Source organism: Megalobrama amblycephala, linkage group LG4 (genome assembly GCF_018812025.1).
Source record: "Megalobrama amblycephala isolate DHTTF-2021 linkage group LG4, ASM1881202v1, whole genome shotgun sequence".
In the NCBI taxonomy this organism is placed as follows: domain Eukaryota; kingdom Metazoa; phylum Chordata; class Actinopteri; order Cypriniformes; family Xenocyprididae; genus Megalobrama; species Megalobrama amblycephala.
In genome coordinates this window covers 35,673,025-35,695,361 of record NC_063047.1, presented here as the reverse complement: position 1 = coordinate 35,695,361, position 22,337 = coordinate 35,673,025, and the positions used below count along the sequence as shown (strand labels likewise).

General features: G+C 36.2%; 1 protein-coding gene across 6 annotated transcripts in view; it reads right to left on the bottom strand.

The window, feature by feature from the left end:
- Positions 1-22,337, bottom strand: part of smarca2 (SWI/SNF related, matrix associated, actin dependent regulator of chromatin, subfamily a, member 2) — a 57,816-nt gene that overhangs the window by 20,253 nt on the left and 15,226 nt on the right. For 4 of the 6 annotated variants that reach the window (XM_048189066.1, XM_048189069.1, XM_048189067.1 and 1 more), the window contains exons 9-28: positions 22,155-22,328; positions 21,579-21,749; positions 21,322-21,372; positions 21,046-21,176; positions 19,454-19,511; positions 19,101-19,201; positions 15,054-15,201; positions 14,462-14,625; positions 13,695-13,761; positions 13,463-13,573; positions 12,925-13,167; positions 12,710-12,823; positions 11,943-12,050; positions 11,761-11,847; positions 8,500-8,546; positions 8,193-8,359; positions 7,863-8,026; positions 4,952-5,179; positions 2,262-2,363; positions 1,860-2,078 (exon numbers count right to left, since the gene is read on the bottom strand). In XM_048189066.1, coding sequence (XP_048045023.1) covers positions 1,860-2,078; positions 2,262-2,363; positions 4,952-5,179; positions 7,863-8,026; positions 8,193-8,359; positions 8,500-8,546; positions 11,761-11,847; positions 11,943-12,050; positions 12,710-12,823; positions 12,925-13,167; positions 13,463-13,573; positions 13,695-13,761; positions 14,462-14,625; positions 15,054-15,201; positions 19,101-19,201; positions 19,454-19,511; positions 21,046-21,176; positions 21,322-21,372; positions 21,579-21,749; positions 22,155-22,328 — 2,655 coding nt within the window. The remainder of the gene's footprint in view (positions 1-1,859; positions 2,079-2,261; positions 2,364-4,951; positions 5,180-7,862; positions 8,027-8,192; positions 8,360-8,499; positions 8,547-11,760; positions 11,848-11,942; positions 12,051-12,709; positions 12,824-12,924; positions 13,168-13,462; positions 13,574-13,694; positions 13,762-14,461; positions 14,626-15,053; positions 15,202-19,100; positions 19,202-19,453; positions 19,512-21,045; positions 21,177-21,321; positions 21,373-21,578; positions 21,750-22,154; positions 22,329-22,337) is intronic. The other 2 variants (XM_048189068.1, XM_048189070.1) reach the window with 1 other exon arrangement.

The following is a 22,337-nucleotide window of genomic DNA, read 5'->3' as shown; positions in this document are numbered from 1 at the left end:
CCCGTTTTTCGTGTTTTTTTGAAGTTTTGATTGTGTTTATAGTGTGCAATATAACATGTGTTCATGTTTCGCGTGTAAAAAAACACAGTATTTTTCACACAATTTACTTATCTGTATACCGCTGTTTCCACTGTCATAAAAACGGGCTGATGACTTCCTTGTTCTATGAAGTCCCTCCTTCAGAAATACGTAATGAGTTCTGATTGTGCCAGCGGTTCCTGTGTTGTGATTCGACAGCAGTTTAGCGCATCTTGCCCGGAAAGGTCACGCCTCTTACCATAACGTGGAGATGCACGCGCTCAGTGTTATTGTAAACATGTCTTTAATTTTACCCTTTCAATTTGAGCCGGAATCAGACCCGATGATTGGACTGCGGGATGAAAATAACAGCATTTCGACGACATGGTGACAAACACACTCTACAAACGCAACTCTTGTGTATTCCTGTGGGCGGAGGTTAGTCAAAAAACTGTTTTAGTGACGTCATTAAAGAAGGAAGTAGAGGGATGTAGTCCAAACTGGCCGTTCGATGTAGGCGACTTCTGTTAAATAAAATATCTCGCTTGGCATTGAACTTTGAGCTTTAAAATTTTACAGATTTTATTTATACTCTAACAACAACATTACACACTAACTAAAGTTTGAAACATGGGATCACGAAGAACGGGACCTTTAATGTCCTTCAAGTTCTCAATACCAGTGTTGTTATTGTTAATTAAAACTTTTAAAAATTGTTTTGTGTACTTGAAATGTTGCTGAAATAAAATAAAATATAAATATTCGAGGAAAAAATGCTGAAATAAATAAGTTGAATTACTAAAAATTACTAAAACTAAAAGAAAAACAAATTACAGCTAAATAGAATGCTGCAGTGATGACATATTTTTGTAGGCCCACTCGGAAGTTAGTATCACACCGGTTCCCTCGACAAAAACCCAACACGATTTTTCACTTGACTTTTGGATTAATGCAGAAAATAAGCTCTGTGAAAAACAAAAGCTTATGATGCTTACACGTTTTGTTCATCATGATAATCTTCTAAATTGAACAAAACTTTTATGAATTTTGAAGTCTAAATACATTGTCAGCAGTCAAAAGCTAAAACTAGGCTATAAACGAACTACACCACTGTCGCATGACTTCAGTTTGACATCACCATCATTAAGCTTCTGATAACTCTTTCAATCTTTATTTAAAATTTATTTAAACTTCATTAGTTCCCTGAAAGTTTAGGTTAGAATAGTTTGCAAGAGAGCTTTTAGAAACACAATGCTGTGAAGGAGAACTAGTGAGTGGATGAGTTTACCTGTTCAGCTGAAGACGTTAAATGTCGCCGAAAACATCTGTAATGCCATTTAGCCACTAAGCAACCGCATTTTTCAACACAAGTAAAAGCTTATTTCAGGTATTTAACCAAAAGCCTATTCAAAAAACAATGGAACCAGTGCTTAAAGTGCTAAAATGTTAACCTTTTCCCAGGTTTTGGCCTACAAAAATACATCATCCCTGCAGTACTCAATAGAAATCTAAAATTAAAAAATTACTAAAACCTTTACTTAAATTAAAGTGAAAATTAAAAATATAAAAAAGCTAATTATACTACAATAACACTGATCAGTACTAAACCTAAAGTGAAGTAACTTGACAATTTGAAAATGGCAAATATTCATAATGAGTCATCTCTGTGCAACTAATTCATTCAGCATAAAAAAAGAGCTTTGGAAAAAGGGGAAGATGACCTGTTGCTACGGTAACAAAAGCTCTCAACATGTGGTTGGGATTATGTGCAATGCCATGAGTCATTTTACGTTTGTCGTGGGTATGACAATAACAAACTGAAAGTAACACAAGCAGCATACCCTCAGCCACTGCTTTTCCGTCAACGCGTCGCTATAGTCGACATCTCTGCGGTGACGAGATCCCCGGCCGAAAATCTTTTCCTCTTCCTCCTCACAGGTCAGCCGCTCCACCTCTGCATCATCCTTCAGGATCCATGATGGTAGCTCATCCTCTTCCATTAGCCGAGGTTTACGCTTAGGGTTGCGCGCATCTTCTCGACGGCGGTCCATATCCATGCGCTAAAAGTGCCATTAATGGATTACATAAGGTTTGAAAAAAATTGGTAAGTTTCCTTCTAGTCCTAAACAGATGCACAATTCAAAAAAAACATGTGGCTTATTTTTCAAAGGGACAATTACTGTGAATCACCATGCAAAGGACTATCTGTGCAAGTAACACATTTTGTGGAATTTCAGTCTTACCATGAAAAGCTCAAATTCGTCCTCATTACGAGCAATCATTTGATTGAGAGTTTCATCATCTGGAACTTCATCTTCCTCCTGGTATGACACATACAATATATGCTAACAAACACAATTAGGACACATTTAAAACCCCATTTGCAGAAAAATTGTGACATTTTTGTGCAATAAATAGAATTGTTAGTTCTCTTGAACCTTTGTTTAACTGACAAAAGTTTTCAGTGACCAAATTTAATGAGAGAATTGTCAAACACTTCAAAAATCACATTTCCCAGTGCAAGACTGCAAAGCATTTAGGTCTTTCACCATCTATCATACATAATATTATGAAAAGATTCAGGGAATCCAGAGAAATCTATGTAGGGCAAGTCTGTTAAATGTGCGTGACCTTTGAGTCCTCAGCATGAGAAACCGTCAAGCTAGTGCTACTGTGTTAAATGTAGCCACATGGGTTCAGGAGTACTTCAGAATACTTTTGTCACTTAACACAGTCTGCCGCTGCGTCAAGAAATGCAATTTGAATCTCTGTTACGCAAGGAGAAAGCTATACATCAATTCTATGCCAGATGGTTTTGGGAATAACAGACATTGAGTCCTCAGTCCCAAAGATGAAAGAGACCATCCAGACTTTCATTTGCAACAGGTGCAAAAGAAAACATCTGTCATGGCATGGAGGTGCATCAGTGCAAACGGCATGGATGATTTGCACATGTTTGAAGGTACCAGAGACGTGGAGGCATATATTAGGATTGTACAGGGACATATACTGCCATACTGCAAAATTACATCTTTCCTGGGAAGCAAGAAAATGCCTCATTCTGCACATGGTTTCTTAGGCACTCTGCACCATAGAGTGGATGTGCTTGAGTGCCCTGCCTGCAGTCCAGCCTATTGAAAATGTATGGCCCATCACGAAAAAGAAGAATCACACTACGATGACCATGGACTGTTGAGCAGCTGTCTTGTATCAGGCAAGATCTGGCAGAAATTCTTCTTGCAAAAGAATTAACAACTTTTATGGTAATGACTAGTATTTCATATCTGGCCAAGAGGATTTTTAAATTAGTATCCCTCATGGGTGCCTTAGACAATTTTGCTTTTTCAAATCATAAAATCGTTCCAGAATAGACACTATCAGACACTAAGAAATGCTTTGTTCTGTTCTGTTCCTGTAAGTAATTCAGCTCAACTTAACTGCACTCCAGTTTTTCTCCCAAAATCACATTTCTTTCCTTTAGCCTTTGTCACACTCAAAATCAATAGAAAAACAGACTCTCAGCTGAATTGCACTCTCTTATGGGTCCAAAGCAATTTATGTCAATGATAAACTATAATTTGTTGAAAAAACTGCAGTGACATTTTAATAAGACAAGCCATGAACGATGAGTCAAGTCAGGGAAAGAAAATCAATTAATCTATAATTACAGTGTTATTCCTTGCATTTGCTATACTTAATGCTTCAATAAAACAATACTGAAACATTTCCAAGCCGCTGCTGAAATTGGGGCTGTTAGTTCACCACAAAAAACATTAAATGGACAGAATTACTTGCATTTTAAATTCGTAATTTATGGGGTAAAATGTCTGTTATTCAATTTTAAAAATTAAACATAACATGAGATAGTTCACCCAAAAATAAAAATTCTGTCATCATTTACTCACCCTCATGTCCTTCCAAACCAGTAATACTTTCTTTCTTTGAAGGAATATAAAAAGATATTTTGAAAAAATTGTTTTTGTTATATATATATATATATATATATATATATATATATATATATATATATATATATATATATATATATATTTCTTAACTGAGATAATTTCTCAAATTTTACATAGAAATGAAATTATTTCAGGTTTGGAAAAGACATAAGGGTGAGCAAATGATGATAGAATTTTCATTTTTACGTGAACTATCCCTTTAATGCTTCTCATTTTGAATAGTGTCTGTTAATTTGGTAAAGCTTTACTACATTATTTCAAAATACAAAAATACTTTCATTACTTTATTTTACATATTTATTTTTATGCTTTTATAAGCATAAAAAAAAATTTAAACAGAAAGGGGAATAAGAAATATATATTTTTAAAGATTGGACAGCTAGTGTAAATGCTCTCCATGGTACCTTTAAGGCTAATAGCAATCCAATCACTAAAAGCCCCTTCATAGAAAATGAGACTCAGCTAAGCTGAAATGCATCTGATTGTTCAAGCCACGTATATAAACTTCACTTCTCCCAAACAGGGTTCAGTGTGCAGAAGTTTGAGAGCCCCGCAATCCACACATGAGCCCTCAATCATGGATGAGACACATGGATGGAGAAACCGTGAAACTCAAACACTAATTGCTTTGTGGGGCGACGAGAGCATTCAACCGCCTGGTACTGGCATCATCTGTTATAGAGTATTTGCATATTTATATATTTGCGGGAATAGTAGATTGGATTTATATCCATTTTGCAAAGACAAATTTATGTGGCAAAGTGTAATTTGAATGCACATAGTCAATTTGATAGAAATTTGCTCGCATAATGTATGCTTTCATACTGGCTAAAAAGTGAAAAAGTATCTGCCATCTTGTTCTTGGCCATTTTTTCCAATAATTTTTACCTCAGTGCATCATTAGATAAAATTAGCCGGTCTATCAGTTACTCCAACTGCCATCTGTGCCTGTTGAAGTGACTCACCTCATTCTGCTCCTCGTGCTCCAGAATAGCCTGCAGGAAGGCTCTGCGTTCATGGCTGGAAGACTTCTGATCAAACATGCCTGCCTGAATGACCTTCTGATCAACATTCAGTTTATACTTGGCCGCCGCAAGAATCTTCTCCTCCACACTGTTAACAGTGCATAGACGCAGTACGCGTACTTCGTTCTGCTGGCCGATACGATGGGCTCGGTCCTGGGCCTGCAAGTCCTGGTGATTGAATCACAGTTGAGTGTGATTGACATAGTTATATCAGTTACAATCAGAGGGCAAGAGTGTTATTAAGAAGATGCAGGGTGCACTCTTTCTGACTTGTTTAGAGAAGGAAAAATAAACATTTCAAATTGGCTGAAGATTGCTATAGTGTTGTGCTGTATGTGGAGGCGGGTGGAGGGGTAATTTTAGCATCTTCTGCTGAAAACGCGTGGGGATAGTTGCAATTAAAAAAGTGCTGTGGTATTAAACACTATACTTCAAAACCAATTTAAATAATTAGCATTTTGCTAATCATAATGCATGTAGCTTTTATGGCCTCATATTAATTGAGAGACTACAAGGATTTATTTTATTTGTGATATTTGTACAGACCATTTTTTCATCAAAAACTGAAGCAAAAACACCAATATTGTGAAATATTATGATGGTAATGCTGTGATGACAAAGGATTTTTTTAAGGATGAATATACAGGTGCTGGTCATATAATTAAAATATTGTGAAAAAGTTCATTTTTTTATTGTAAATTATTTTAAAAAATGAAACTTTCATTTATACTAGATTCCGTACATGTAAAGTAAAACATTTCAAAAGTTTTTTTTTTTTTTTTTTTTTTTTTTTTTTTTTTGTTGATTAGAGCATACAGCTAATGAAAGTCCAAAATCCAGTATCTCAAAATATTAGAATATTTACATTTGAGTTTCATTAAATGACCATCCCTAAAGTATAAATTCCGGGTATCTCTTGTTCTTTGAAACCACACTAATGGGGAAGACTGCTGACTTGGCAATGGTCCAGGAGACAATCATTGACACCCTCCACAAAGAGAGTAAGTCACAGATGGTCATTACTGAATGTGGTGGCTGTTTACAGAGTGATGTATCAAAGCATATTAAATGCAAAGTTGACTAGAAGGAAGAAATTGGGTAGGCAAAGGTGCACAAGCAACAGGGATGACTGCAAGCTTGAGAATACTGTCAAGTAAAGCCGATTCAAACACTTGGGAGAGCTCACTATGAGTCAAATGAAGCCGGAGTCAGCACATCAAGAGTCACCACACTCAGACATCTTCATGAAAAGGACTACCAAGCCACTTCTGAAACAGAAACAACGTCAGAAGCATCTTACCTGGGCTAAGGAGAAAAAGAACTGGACAGTGAACAGTGGTCAAAAGTCCTCTTTTCAGATAAAAGTAAATTTTGCATTTCATGTTGAAATCATGGTCCCAGAGTCTGAAGGAAGACTGGAGAGGCACAGAATCCAAGCTGCTTGAAGTCTAGTGTGAAGTTTCTGAAGTCAGTAATGATTTGGGGGGCCGTGACATCTGCTGGTGTTGGTCCATTCTGTTTTATCAAGTGCAAAGTCAATGCAGCCATCTTCCAGGAGATTTTGGAGCACTTTATGCTTCCATCTGCTGACAAGCTTTATGGAGATGCTGATTTCCTTTTCCAGCAGGACTTTAGCACCTTCCCACAGTGCAAAAACCACTTCCAAGTGGTTTGCTGACCATGATATTACTATGTTTTATTGGCCAGCCAACATGACTGACCCCTGAATCTATGGGATATTTTCAAGAGAAAGATGAGAAACAGTCGATCCAACAATATACAGAAGATCTGAAGGCTCAATAGTGCCTCAGCAGTGCCACAGGCTGATCATTTCCATGCCACACTTCACTGATGCTGTAATTTGTGCTAGGAGCAAGTCATTTGCTGTAATATGTGCTGCCAACCAAGTATTGAGTGTACAAATGAACATACTTTAAAGTACTTGAACTTTACTGTTTTGAAAATCCATTTTTTGATTGATCTTAGGAAATATTCTAATATTTTGAGATACTGGATTTTGGACTTTCATGAGCTGTACGCTCTAATCATCAAAATTAAAAAAAAAAAAAAAAAAACCTTTTGAAATGTTTTACTTCACATGTAGGGAATCTAGAATATATGAAAGTTTCATTTTTAAAAATAATGTACAATAAAAAAATGAACTTTTTCATGATATTCTAATTATATGACCAGCACCTGTAGTTTAGAAGAACAGCATTTGTTTTTAAATATAAATCTTCTCTAACATTAAAAATGTCTTTAGTGTCACTTTTGATCAATTTTCAGCACCATTTAAAAAAAGAAAAAAATGGTCAGCATAATTGTTTTAAATCATTTTTCAGCATACATCCTTGCTGAATAAAAGTATTAATTCCTTTCAAAAAAAAAAAAAAAAAAAAAAAAAATCTTACTGACCCCAAACTTTTTGCACTGTAGTTTTTTTTTTTTTTTTTTTTTTTTTAACAAAATTCTAATACTAATTAATTTAAATGGACATGATATATGTCAGCTAATATGGAAGCCTGCCTCCACTTCAGATTAAAAAAAAAATGACAACTGGGCTATATTGATGTAAACAATAAAAAAAAAAAAAAATCAACTGTGAGACATACAATCATAATTACAAGAAATAGTAAATAAAAATAAAAAAGTAATCAATACACAATTACCTTTGTATTTCTGAATTCCACAACTACCCCACAATTCCACAACTACCCCACAAAAAGGTGAATCACGTATACTATGAGATGTTTTTCAAGCTGGACTTATAGATTTCAGATCACTGCTGAGCTGAAAACTAGAGATGCGACTGTCTAGTTCCTCTCTAATCACAGCTGTGAATCACACAAACCTGGTGGGGGTTCCAGTCACTGTCAAAGATCACAACGGTGTCTGCAGCTTGCAAGTTGAGGCCCAAACCTCCTGCCCTGGTGCTCAGCAGGAAGATAAAATACTGGGAGCCTTCATCATTGAATTTCTTTAAAAGCAACGCCCGATCCTCAGACTTCGTAGTTCCTGCAGGACACCACCAGAAGCAAACAAGTGTTAATGAAAGAGAAAGGGCAGCATATTTGTGTGATCACACTCATTAAAAAAGTGGTGGACCACCAATTGGAAATTCCCAGAATGTAGGTCCTAAAGGACAGGAAAACATTAAAGGAGGATTACACTGATTACTGACCATCCAGACGCAAATAGAGAAAGTTGCGGTAGGCAAAATAATCCTCCATGATGGTCATGAGAGATGTCATCTGACAGAACAGAAGCACTCTGTGATTGGTGGCCTTCAGCTTGGGCAGGATGCGGTCCAGTAACTCAAACTTGCCAGAGGCACGATACAGGTCAGGTCTAGGACAACAAAATAGCATGTCTATAATGTCATGTAGTTCAGGAGCCCTGCGATTTGTTTAGTGATCCCTATTTGGCTTGAATGAACAATTCATGCTAACTCCTAAGGTTATGTAATGGTCGATTTGATCTGTACTCACCCGTTAATAATGCCATTTGGATATCCCAAGTGTTCAGCAAAGGATTCCTAATAAGCACAAAATAGACACTTTCAGTACAGCTGATGCCATACAAGTAGAAAAATACCATGGCACTGTAGAATGCTTTTGATTGCACATCAATGAAAACAACAACAGCAGTCATTATGTTTATTATTAAGGGAAAAGTGGATATTTTCATTTTTAGGAGCCATTACGTTCTTCCAGTTTAAAAAGCAACGTTGAACCAATGTCACAAAATGTGAGGTATATGCGTTAATCTGGATTGGTAATTGGCTCCAGTGCTTGGAGAGTGCTCATCTACGCCATCAGTTTCTGAGCTTTTCTCCACATTTTTCATGAGAATGAACTCAATCCAATCACTGTACCATGTAATGCATGAGATCACATTACAGAGGAGAAGTCAAATGTCATGAAAGACCGTTTCAGCACTGTTTGTTCATCTCTGCCTGTTCTGCTTTGTGTTGTTGTCCTTCAGACACATATGTGATTGTAACTGTATGTTTCCTCAAAACAGTAACACAAAAGTCTTGTTTGCTTTTTTGCCACAATGTAGTCAGAGCTGGAGTTTGACTACCAACACATGGAAAATATGACTAATACTATTTATTATGCAGCAGCACATGGAGTGTGGATGAGAGAGTTTTCTTAGGGTTAGGAATCTGATACTTGTTATAAAATTTCAATTTCAATTCCTCTTATCGATTTTCTTTGTGTCCATTTTAGTATGACTATAAACCATTCAAGTACAAGAAGACACACATCCAAAGCGCGCATACAGAAAAAGTGATTTTAAACCATGTTTCTGTGCTGCGCACACATCTGAAACGTGCGCACAGAAAGCCACCTCTCATTCTGTATAGTTCTCTTCCGCGTCTTTTTGCACTTGAACGGACAAATACACTCAAAAATATGTCAAAATATCCTCACTAGGGGTGTGACGAGACAGGTATCTCACGAGACGAGATGAGACTCGAGATTGAGTTCACAAGACGAGACAAGATTTTTAAACTATTTTTAAGAAATCCTCAATGGCGAAATACATGACAAGAAAAAATATTCTGCAGGTGTATTTGAAATGTTTTAACTAATCATCTTATAATGAATGTCATTCAGTTCTACTTTCTGAGTATGAATTATCATATGCAGTAAAAGACAAAAGTGCAAGTAAGACCAAATTTTTCTTTGATACAGAGCTAAAAGATGGTTACAACTACACTGCCCAGCCTAAAATAGCTTTCATATTGAGAGGTATTTGCATTCAACAGGCATCCGCTTTCAAAATGCGGGGTATTGAAATCGCGTTTGAACACGCGCTCGCGTTTCACTTTCAGCGATCGCGCATATCTTTGTAATATGGAGCGGCGGCGACCGTCATCCAACTGAATTAAATGTTTTTTATTTAAATGCAAAGCAAAACGACAGGAGAGGCGTAATGTAAACACGAGATCTCGTCACACCCCTAACCCTCGCACTATATCACATTGTTTTTTATCTTAAGTGAATGTAAACAGTTGACAAAGAAAAAGCATGTAACAGTATATTGGATCAGTGCAGCTCTTAAAGTGACAGCAGCCTAATATTCTTGTTACCTTCTCTATAATAACAATAATCAAACAACAAAAGACTCATGACTCATAAAAGATGAATGACTTTTATACCTATATTTGTAATGTATATTTTATTTATAAAAGGCAGTGTTATTGTACATTTAATTAGTTTCTAAACCTGAATACCTGATATTCTTAAAACAAAAACTGTTTATTTTAATCATATCTTTGTTTAGTGGTATTTATTTGTGCAATTGCTAATTTTTTCTTTTTTTAATTACTGAGTGTTTCCTTGTCTATAATAATACTTGAAATTTATATTAGTTAAATGGTGTGTTCACCCAAAAATGAAAATTCTGTCATTAATTACTCATCCTCATGTTGTTACACACCCGTAAGACCTTCGTTCATCTTCAGAACACAAATTAAGGTATTTTTGATAAAATACGATGGCTTAGTGAGGCCTGCATTGCCAGTAAGATAATTAACACTTTCAGATGCCCAGAAAGGTACTAAAGGCGTATTTCAAACAGTTCATGTGACTACAGTGGTTCAACCTTAATGTTATAAAGCAACGAGAATACCTTTTGTTTGCAAAAAAAAAAAAAAAAAAAAAAAAAACTGCCAAAGTCACGTGATTTCAGTAAACGAGGCTTTGTTGCGTCATAAGTGTTTCGAAATTTCAATGGTTCACCACTGGGGGGCGTGACTTTGGAAGTTTGATTCACGTACCGAACCACTGATTCGAAACAAACGATTCGTAAAGCTTTGAAGCTTCATGAAGCAGTGTTTTGAAATCGCCCATCACTAGATATTGTTGAATAAAGTTGTTATTTATTTTTTTTGCTGCACAAAAAGTATTCTCATCGTTTCATAACATTAAGGTTGAACCACTGTAGTCACATGTTATTAAATGTCTTTAGTAGCTTTCTTGGCATCTGAAAGTGTTAATTATCTTGCTGGCAATGCAGGCCTCACTGAGCCATCAGATTTTATCAAAAAATACCTTAAATTGTGTTCTGAACGAAGGTCTTATGGGTGTGAAACAACATGAGGGTGAGTAATTGACAGAATTTTCATTTTTTGATGAACTAAGCCTTTAAACTTGTTGTTTTTGCTTAATATTCAGCTACAATGCCATAAGACTTATGAATAAATGAGAACAAGAATTAAGTTTTTTTGTTTGTTTGTTTGTTTGTTTTACCTTATTGGATTCAAAATTAGGAATCGAAAAGCAGAATCGTAAAGTAACTTTACTTTTTCGGTTAGACTGATGTCTAGATTGTAAGGCTCGTAAATGTAATGAACTACATATTTTAAATGTTCTTCCTCATTTTTCATATAGACCAATAGCTCTGGAAAGTTATAATGCTGATTTGTTGATATTTCCAAGAATAATTTATCAAAACGTATTTGATTGTTGATAGTTGTTAGTAGTCTCTAATGATAAGGTTTTTGTGAGTTTGCTGTCATAGGGTTAAAATACATTTCATTTTTATTTCAATTTTAGGTTTAGTTAGTTTTAGTTTTTATTTATTTACAGTAAAAAAAATGTAATGCTTCAAGATTTCTAATTTTCATTCAGTTCAAGTTTTTTAACTAATATCTACATTTTATTGCAGCTTTATTTCAATTAACGGAAATGTTAGTTGTAGTTAAAAATAACAACCATGACTGAGACATATGGCGATACCTCAATGTGCTGAAACATGTAGGGATGGTTACAGATCTTCTTCAGCTGCATGATGGTGTTCATTAAAGTCTTGGCTCCTCCTTTACCCTGTAGATGAAAGACATCAAGTTAAAACCTATGAACATCTGCTTTAATCCACACAGCAGTGTAACAGTAAGTTACCAAACAGTCTCGCTCTATACCTTCTTGTCTTTCTCTGAGCCATCAGTGAGCAGGATACCTTTGCCTTGCATGTGCCTGTACAGAACCTTCTGGATGGCTGACATGTCACATTTGATGACATACTCCACCTGTGACAAATTAAGACACAATGCATCAATATAACCTGAATCACATGACATACAGATGTCATTCACATTTTGTTTTGAAGAAATGAATAAAATGGGTTAAAGAATGTTGTAATTTTTTTGTAAAAAATAATATTATTAATAATATAAGCCTTTTTAAAAACATTATTTATAATACATATAATAAAAATAGATCGTACTTTCATACTGGAGCCTGTAAAATTAGCAATATAAATTTTAAATGTTGAGACCTACTTATAAAATGTAAGATTACAATTTCAAAATTCACATTAATTTACATTAATACAATATTACAAATTTTACCAAGAGCAATCACATCAAATTATATTTGCATACTGAATTGTGACTGGTAGCGTCTTCAGTTCATATATCAAACCATTTATAGCTGCTTTGATAAGGCACAGTGACTATGTGTTATTTTCGGTGTGCAGTCGATCTAACAAGTCACATGATTAATGTCATGCTGAATGCCCTTAAGCAGCATTTTATTTTTAAAGAACCAAAGTCTAAAACCTGAACCTACATAAAGCTTTAATTCTATTCTTACGCTTGGTATCTTAGGAAATGCATATCTAATTTTTCACTTTCATCTCCAGTCTAATAAAAAAGTTTTAAAAAAGTCTAACAGAGTGGATATTTACCTTCTCAGGTAACTGAGACTCCACTTCTTTCTTCAGTCTGCGCAGAAGGAAGGGACGTAATACTTTATGCAAACGGCGGATGATGAGGATGGTCTCCTCTTCATTTAGATCCACCTAAATCAGCGCAACCAATAACAGAGAGAAACCTCATTAAGCTACAGTGTGATGTGTAAAACAGGAAGGTAAATCTATAAGGGTGAAATATAACCGTCTACCCTCTCTCCTGTCATTGCAAAAGGAGCATTGAACCACTGCTCAAAGGTGCTGCAGCTTTTGAAGATGGTGGGCAACAGGAAGTTTAGCAGAGCCCAGAGCTCAGGTAATTTGTTCTGCAGAGGGGTTCCAGTAAGCAACAGCCTCCTGGGAGCGACATAATGGGTGTTCAACACCTGCGTGAGCTTGCAGTGATGGTTCTTCATGCGATGACCCTCATCCACAATCATATACTTCCAGCGAATCTGATGGGAAAGAGTCACAATTATTACATAAACTGGTGCAATTGGTGCATGTTGAAATCTTTCTTGAGCACCAAATCAGCATATTATTTCTGTAGAGTCATGTGACAGTGAAGACTGGAGTAATGGCTCCTAAAAAAATTCAGCTTTGCCGCCACAGGAATAAATTAATTCAAATTGAAAACTATTATTTTAAATTGTAATAATGACCCCAAACCTTTAAACAGAAGCTTATATTTAGAATGCACTTCAGATAAAAGCATCTGCAAATGCATAAATGTAAATGCGTGCCCTTTACCTTGGCGAGAATGTGCTTGTCTTTGATGATGTACTCGTAGGTGGTTATAAGGACATTAAACTTCCCACTGCGGAGCTGCGGCACAAAAGACCTCCGCATTGAAGGAGTGCCCTTTGACAAATGAAAACAGAACCTGTAATTACCTGATTTTATTATCTTTATGCTATATTACATCTTAAAATTATATTGTCCACAGTAACAATACACACTGATAATAAAAATCAATGGCTACCTTGTAGGCAATTTTCACAATACTTGGTGCCCACTTGTCTAGCTCATAAACCCAGTTGGACAAAGTCCTGTGAAAAAGGGGAACAAAAATCAATATTGTCATTTTTTTATACTTGAAGCCACTGATATGGAATAAAAGTATTACCTCTAGATGAAGTCTTATCTCTAAATGATGTGTGCTGGTGTGATCATGGAGCAAAGTTAATGATGGATGTGAGGTGAGGCTGTTTGAAGACATTTCTGGCCCTTGCACAAATCAATCACAATAACTTAAGCTAAAACATGGTGCTGAGGGTCATTTTTTTATCATGTCCTGCAGAGGGGTTCCAGTAAGCAACAGCCTCCTGGGAGCGACATAATAGGTGACATTCCTGTTTTTGCAGACAGGAAGTCTCTGTGACATCAGTAAAGTAAGCTAAAGCCGCCTAAGTGCAAGCTACTGAGAAAATAAGACACCCCCAACTACAAAAATAATGTTACAAAATGTTGTAATGTCCCATCAGAGAAATCATTTAATTTTATCTCCAGCTAACCATGCATGATTATATAAATACGACAACTGTTCAGTGACCTGTAGCGGTGCCATATGCCGCCTCAAAAACACAACATCACAAATCACTTTTGCTGGCGTTTTCAGTCATTAGAGGTCAAGTGAACTGTTTATAACAGTGTTTAGCTACTTAAAGCCATTACACAGCAAATCCACTTAGACAGCTCACCTCATTACACCTCTTATCCCGTTATTCACAGCTTGCTTAGTGGACTTACGAGAGCGGTACAATGATGAGGTATGGCCCGTTGAGCCTCTTGTTTTCCATCAGATAGGTGATAAGTGCGATAGTTTGAATGGTCTTCCCAAGACCCATCTCATCAGCCAGAATACCATTCAGGTTGTTGTTGTACAGAGACACCATCCATTCCAGACCCTGGATCTGAACAAAAAAGATTTGAGTTGTTTGGTGGTAATATCTTAAAAGCATCACAAACCGACAACTGAGAAGACACACGACACAGATTCCAAAACTGCTCTTTGAACAACAATGGCACGATAGATTCAATTGGTGTTTCACAGCTGCCGAGTGGAATTAAAGCATGAATTCTAGTGCTCACTTAGTTCTTTTCAAGGGATAAACAGGAGATAAGAGGTCTGTTTTCTCCTTTTGAAATGCATTACTACCCACCCAGAGGGGATAACAGTTTCAATACAAGCTGCTCAATTTTTGATATTTCCTCTCTGTGTGATTTCTTTCCTGCAGCCGCTTCCATTTTTAGAATATAATCCCTTGAAATACCATTTAAACCTACCCAGTTCTCTTCAGAGAAGATGTCTATAGAAAGTTTGGTTTAACTGTTTCTTTACCTGGTACTGTTTGAGGGTCCCATTGATCAGGAGGGTGGACTGCTTCTCCACCCTCTCTATGACTGCGTGGGCCACTCCATAGTAAGACTGGGAGCTGGTTTCTCCCGCCTGAACACTGTACTCATCATCCACATCCTGCTTAGCAGACCTGCAACACAGGATCCAACATTAAATGGTTAGTTCACCCAAAAATAAAAATGATGTCATCATTTACTCAACCTCATTTTGTTCTAAACACATTAGACTTTTGTCTTACATTGGTTCTCAAGTAAGCACAGTTATTTGAGGTGCTCTATGTATGTAGATAGGTGTTTATATATATGAATAAATGCCTAAATCCATGCTCCCTTTATGAGTCAAAGCGTTTTAGGTGTTCTGAAGATGAACAGAAGTCTTATGACATATGAATGACATAAGGGACACTCGTGAATAATCATTTTTGGGTGAATTAATCCTTTAACATACTGTATTACCACACCTGCCAATAGCAGTTGAACTGAAAAAAAAATGACCAGCCATTTATTCCCTGCCATGTTACTCAATTTGACACAATTTTTATGAAAATATTTATTTGTCCATTATGATACCATTTAGCTGATTCTCTTTTCTTTTTTAAATATTAGGTTCAAACTGTGCCGGTCATTAGGTAATCATATATAAGCTCAGTAAAACTGCACCTTTCATAAAACTTTTGTTTGTGTAGAACAAATAAACTAAAACTGGATACATAACACTTTAAAAGGTAATAGAAATATGCAATATGCTATACTGTATATACAGTCTGTGGCCACTTCATTAGTTACCTATTGGTCAGCATGGCACTATCAACGCACTTTCAATGGTTCAATTCCCAGGAAACACATGTACTGACAAAATGTATAGAAGCCAATGTAACACTTAATATTCAGGGTCTGCCGAGTCCATAAACGTAAATGGGTAGAACGGCATTTTTCACAACAAGGATTCAACAAGGAGCTGGAAACAATCTATAGAGAATCTGCTCCATGTTGACATGATCTGTCATTCCACCAAAGGGACTCTACTGTTGTGAAAACTTTTTAATTAAACCAGCTTGAAAAGACACATGCCTTGTGTCTTCAGAAATGGCTCTATAGGAAACACATTTCAAAAAAAAGTATAGCAGAAAATGCATGTAGAAAATCTGATTATATGCTCTGCTGACTACAACATGCAAGTAGGCTGTGCCATTCAAACAATGCTTAGTTTGTATTAAGATTTCCTAATACCATCAGCCTGATGGTTTCGAAACCAATGTGCTCTTTTATTGCTATAGCCCATCCAGTTCAAAGTTGAACGTGTTGTGCATTCAGACAATCTCTCCTGCACAGTACTGTTGTAATGTGTGTTTTTTTCAGTTACTTCATTTTCCTGTCAGTCTAAACCATTCTTGCCATTCTCCTCCGAACTCTCTCATTGACAAGGACTATTCACCTACAGAACTGCCAATCGCTGGGTCCTTTTTAGATTTCACATCACTCTCTGGAAACTCTAGAAATTGTTGTGTAAAAATCCCAGGAGATCAGCAGTTTCCGAGACACTGTGACCCCATCTGGCACCCACAATCACTTCACAGTCTAAATGACATTTGTTGGCCATTCTGATGTTTGGACCTCTTCATGAGCTGCTTACATGATTGACTGATTAGACGTTTGCCTTAAGGAGCCGTTTAAATGTGCAGCTAATGAAGTACCCACTGAGTGTATATAGACAAAAATTTCAGTTAATTGAAATTTGAGATTAATTGCATTAGCTACAAAAAAAAAAATCTTAAGATTAATTGCTACTAATTATTTTAATCTTTTCACTTGATTATTCACTTCTAACTTTCAATTATTCCCAAATATAGCATGTGCAGTGAGGTTTAAAAGTTCAAAATTAAATCTAGTTTAAACCTGGACATAAATTAATTAAAACAAATAAACTTTATTACAAAAAACAAAAACAAACAAAACAAACATACGTACAGTTCTGCACGGTTGTTTTTGTTTTGATCAAATTTGAGACATTGAATATGTAACTCTTGAACATTTGAACTACTGAACTATCTTTGTAAAGACGTTAGATGTTCATGATTCCCTAGAATCTTAAGATTCAAAATATTCACAAATTATGCTGGATCACATGATCATCAGGTTTTACACAAACTTAAAGGTGCCCTAGAACTTTTAAAAAAAAGATGTAATATAAGTCTAAGGTGTCCCCTGAATGTGTCTGTGAAGTTTCAGCTCAAAATACCCCATAGATTTTTTTTTATTCATTTTTTTAACTGCCTATTTTGGGGCATCATTATAAATGAGCCGATTCAGGGTGTGTGGCCCTTTAATTCTCGTGCTCCACACCCACGGAGCTTGCGCTTGCCTTGAACAGCGCATAAACAAAGTTTACACAGCTAATATAACCCTCAAATGGATCTTTACAAAGTGTTCGTCATGCATGCGGCATGTATGCGGCGGATTATGTGAGTATTGTATACTGTTATATTGTTTACTTCTGATTCTGAATGAATTTGAGGCTGTGCTCCGTGGCTAACGGCTAATGTTACACTGTTGGAGAGATTTATAAAGAATGAAGTTGTGTTTATGAATTATACAGACTGCAAGTGTTTAATAATGAAAATAGCGACGGCTCTTGTCTCTGTGAATACAGTAAGAAACGATGGTAACTTTAACCACATTTAACAGTACATTACCAACATGCTAACGAAACATTTAGAAAGACAATTTACAAATATCACTAAAAATATCATAATATCATGGATCATGTCAGTTATTACTGCTCCATCTGCCATTTTTCACTATTGTTCTTGCTTGCTTACTTAGTCTGTTGATTCACCTGTGCAGATCCAGACGTTACTGGCTGCCCTTGTCTAATGCCTTTCATAATGTTGGGAACATGGGCTGGCATATGCAAATATTGGGGGCGTACATCCTGACTGTTACGTAACAGTCGGTGTTATGTTCAGATTCGCCTGTTCTTCAGAGGTCTTTTAAACAAATGAGATTTATATAAGAAGGAGGAAACAATGGAGTTTGAGACTCACTGTATGTCATTTCCATGTACTGAACTCTTGTTATTTGACTATGCCAAGATAAATTCAATTTTTCATTCAAGGGCACCTTTAACTTATGGAGTTTATGTAGCTCAGCTGCAGCTGTCATTAAAGTAAAAATACTGAAAGACTGATAGTTGAACTGATCATAATTTGCAATAAATAAAGTGTATAAAATCAGAAAATTGCAAATATTATTATATTATAAATATAATTTATTTCTGTGATGCAAAGTGGAATTTTCATCAGCCATTACTCCAGTCTTCAGTGTCACATGATTCACAAATTTTTCAAAATATTTTAATATGCTGATTTATTATGAATGTTGGAAACAGTTGTGCTGCTTAATGTTTTTTTTTTTTATAACCTGATATATGTTTTTCAGGATTCTTTGATGAATAAAAAGTTTTTAAAAAAAGAACAGCATTTATTTAAAATAGAAATCTTTTGAAACAATATACACTACAGTTTTTCTTTCTTTTTTTAAAAGAAATTAATACTTTTATTCAGAAAGGATGTTAAATTGATAAAAAGTAATAGTAAAGACTTCTATTTTGAATAAATGCTGTCCTTTTCAACCTTTTATTCATGAATCCTGAAAAAAAGGTTTCACAGTTTCCAAAAAAATTAAGCAGCACAACTGTTTCAAGTATCAAATCAGCATAGTAGAATGATTTCTGAAGGATCATGTGACACTGAACACTGCAGTTATGGCTGATGAAAATTCAGCTTTGCATCACATAAATTATATTTTAAAGTATATTAAAATAGAAAACCATTATTTTAAATTGTAATAATATTTCACAATATTACATTTTTTTCTGTATTTTTGATCAAGTAAATGCAGGCTTTATGAGCATAAGAGAATTCTTCACAGAAAAACACAGCTATCAACACCCAAATCTTGCTGTCCTACTTTTCTTGCACTCCAGCTCAACAAGGCATTTTTTGCTTTTAAGTGGGAAAAGGCAACATACTCTATGATGTGCTTGGCTGCCGTTTCGGATACTTCATCACTGTTGGGATCGATGACTTTCTTTTCTTCGGATTCGGCTCTGGAGACCACCTCTTCATCATCCTAAAAAGGAGTATTAGCGGATTATGCTCATTTAATGCACTGTGATTGCTTGAGTTACACAATATAGTGGCATATTCAGAAAAGAAAGGGGCTACTAAGGCGGATACTGAAAAGGCTTATGGGAGATGCTTTATGGATGTAGAGAAAAGGATAATAATGTGTGTGTGTGTGTGTGTTTGTGTACTTATGTATGACTCACTCTACACCAAGGAGCTGTCAATGCTTAATGAGCAGAAATAAAAGGACACTCACCTCCTCTTCAAATTCCGAGCCACTCTCTTCACTGTCTGACCGTGGAGCAACTTCATAGCTGTTTTAAAGGGCATAATGCACTAGTAAACACTTGAAGCCTTAAAAGGGTTTATTGACAACACAAGCTTAAAAAAGTGCTTGTTATCAAAGCTTATTCCCCCCCATAGCTAAAATTGATTCTATGACTTGACTGGATGCTGAAATATGGTCGTTGAACTCAAAAGTGGACCTTCCAAGGGCGGCTATTTTCAGTCTGTTTTTCGGCAGTTTTACAGAATCAGTTCGAGCACGAGATTCTGAAAATGCGGACGATCAAGCAGAACGATCAAAAACAACATATAAGCTTCGCCTTCATTTTTACCGTATTCCCTTGGGCGGGCATTATGTTAATGTTTCAAATTGCGACAGACGTATGTGGAAGTAATATTTGGACTTCACTTTGATCAATGTGTTTTAGGCAGGTCTGGAGCAGTGTTCTCTGTTAGAATAAACCTTCTGTGGGAGACTATGAGCTTTTTAACTTTGCAGATCTGATACATACACAAACAGATATATTAAACACTAAAGTAAAGGGAAAACATTAAAAAGCATCATATGGATTCTTTAAAGCTGCAGTCCGTAAGTTCTGCTTCTGTGTCGCCATCTCTGTTTGAAACTGCAGTTATTTGCAGCATTATCATCTTTACGTGGGTTGTGCATCGGCACGGCCACTCAGTGCAGATGAATCTAATGTTTGCTGTCAGTCAGCACATCGGTGTGGATATTGTACTTCGGAATCACAGATTCTTTGTCTTGGAAGTATGACCAAAGTAGGAATTTTCCCCGGAAAATGTCATCTGAACCAGTAACATGTCTGCCACTTTTGTTCTGACCAACTGAGAAAAAAAGCATAACAATAAATCGCTCTGCAAATGGTGATTAAAACTAACGATTGCTTAGCTCGGATCACGTCAACTGTGCATTATTATTATTATTATTATTTTTATTATTATACTTTGTTCTCAAATTGTTAGTGTTAACAACATCAGCATTGCGTGACTATGTGTATTTAGTGTGTATTATAGCCTACTAGCTGGGGCTCCTTCTTTATGTATACAGACATGACATAATGACGCAAAGACGAACGGCTGCACACTCGAATTTCCCGCAGAAACCCACCAGAACCGCTCTTATTACAAGCTTAACATTGTGAATCGGGCTAAGGTAAGGAGATAGTTTTGGTTATGTACTTGCTCAAAAATTGATTAAGGATAAATTTTAACCAAAAAAAGTTCAGCTTTAATATTATTGTAGTATTATTTTGTATTATTGGGTTCTTAGCAGAAGCTTTAGGATGATATACAGGGACTATAATTTCTACTCAAATTATATTTAATGTGTATGTATTTATTTATTTGGTAGTCGAGTAGCATATTTTCTTTTTTTCAGCGACCAAAATTTCAGTGCTTCCCTTTCATTTCCATCACCACTCTCTGCTGTAAACACATGGCTCACTGCAGCTTCACAGCTCAATCCAAGTAACTGGTCATACTTTTTTGGAAATGTTTTCAATTACCAGACACACAGAGGATGCAATGTTGAGGACAGCTTACCCAGGGTTCATCTCGAGCCAAGCCTCTAACTGACTGGACTTGGGGGCATCTGTCCCCTGTAGCACTTTCCCCGTCTCTGTCTGAATGACTTTGACTGGCAGCTCACTCATCTGGCTGTTCTCATCTATGGGCTGCATGAAAAAGAAAACATGAAAGCAGGTTTTCTTTGACAGGCCATGTTAGATTAGGTTTGACAGAGTTAGTTTACCAAAAGGAGCACACATCAGTCGGTTATTCACATCTACTCTGCTTTCATTTTCATAGCAATTTACTTACCTCTCCATCAGGCCCGATGGCTCCCATTCCTTCGGCATCACCAGCTTCCTTCTGAAGGTTAAACATGACAGAAATAAACAAGCATGGAGTGTTTAATGATCATAAGAATTTCCTAAACTCACTGATCAAAGTCAAAAAAACCACAGTGGGATAAACTGCAAGGAATTGAACCAAACAAAACTATATATTTTACTACATCAAAATTGGGCATAAGTGATTTTATGGTTTCTTTTCTATAGGCATGTTGCGCCTAACACCTTTTTCTTCTTTCTCTTCCTCTTCTTCTCCTTGGCAGCCTGAGCAGCCTTGTGCTCATAGACAAGCTCAGTCAGGTTTGCCACGTATTCATCTGTTTGTTGAAGAAGGTAGGCCAGACGCTTGTCCTTCTTCTGGTCAATTAGCTTCCTGTAACCTTCTTCATCTTCAGCCTAGGGAAGACAGACAGAGAGCCTATTAGAACCTTTTGGGGAAAATGGATATACTTTTTATTAAAATGTATGTTTTTTTTAAAAAACATTTTAAAACATAGTGCTGGTTGTCAGTTTGAGACACAGGTGAGAAAGTCATCTGAGCCAGTTCAGTGTAGTAATGAGTTCAGTCTATGGTTTAGTCTAATGACTCTGTGTTTGATTCAGAGTGAATCACCAATCAGTTCATTAAGTCATTAAAATAATTCATTAAAAAGAATGCATTAATTATCAAGAGAATAGAGCACTAGTTGAGCAATTTGTTCAAGAACTGTACAGTACATTGAGGTGTATGCCCATTTTTACATGAAGTCAGCGAAGACAATGAAAGAGGTTTTATAATGATGCTCGAAATGTGCATCATACCATCAGTCTCCTCATCCTCTCTTTCTCAATTCTTTCAGTCTCCTTCTTCTGCTCCCTCTCTGTGTTGGTGTGCCAGGTGGCGATGGCCTTGGACAGCTTTTGGATTTTTCCAGAGATGGACCTATGATATTCCTTGAAATCTTTTGCATGCTGCAGAATGCTGTTGAGATACTCCTACAACAT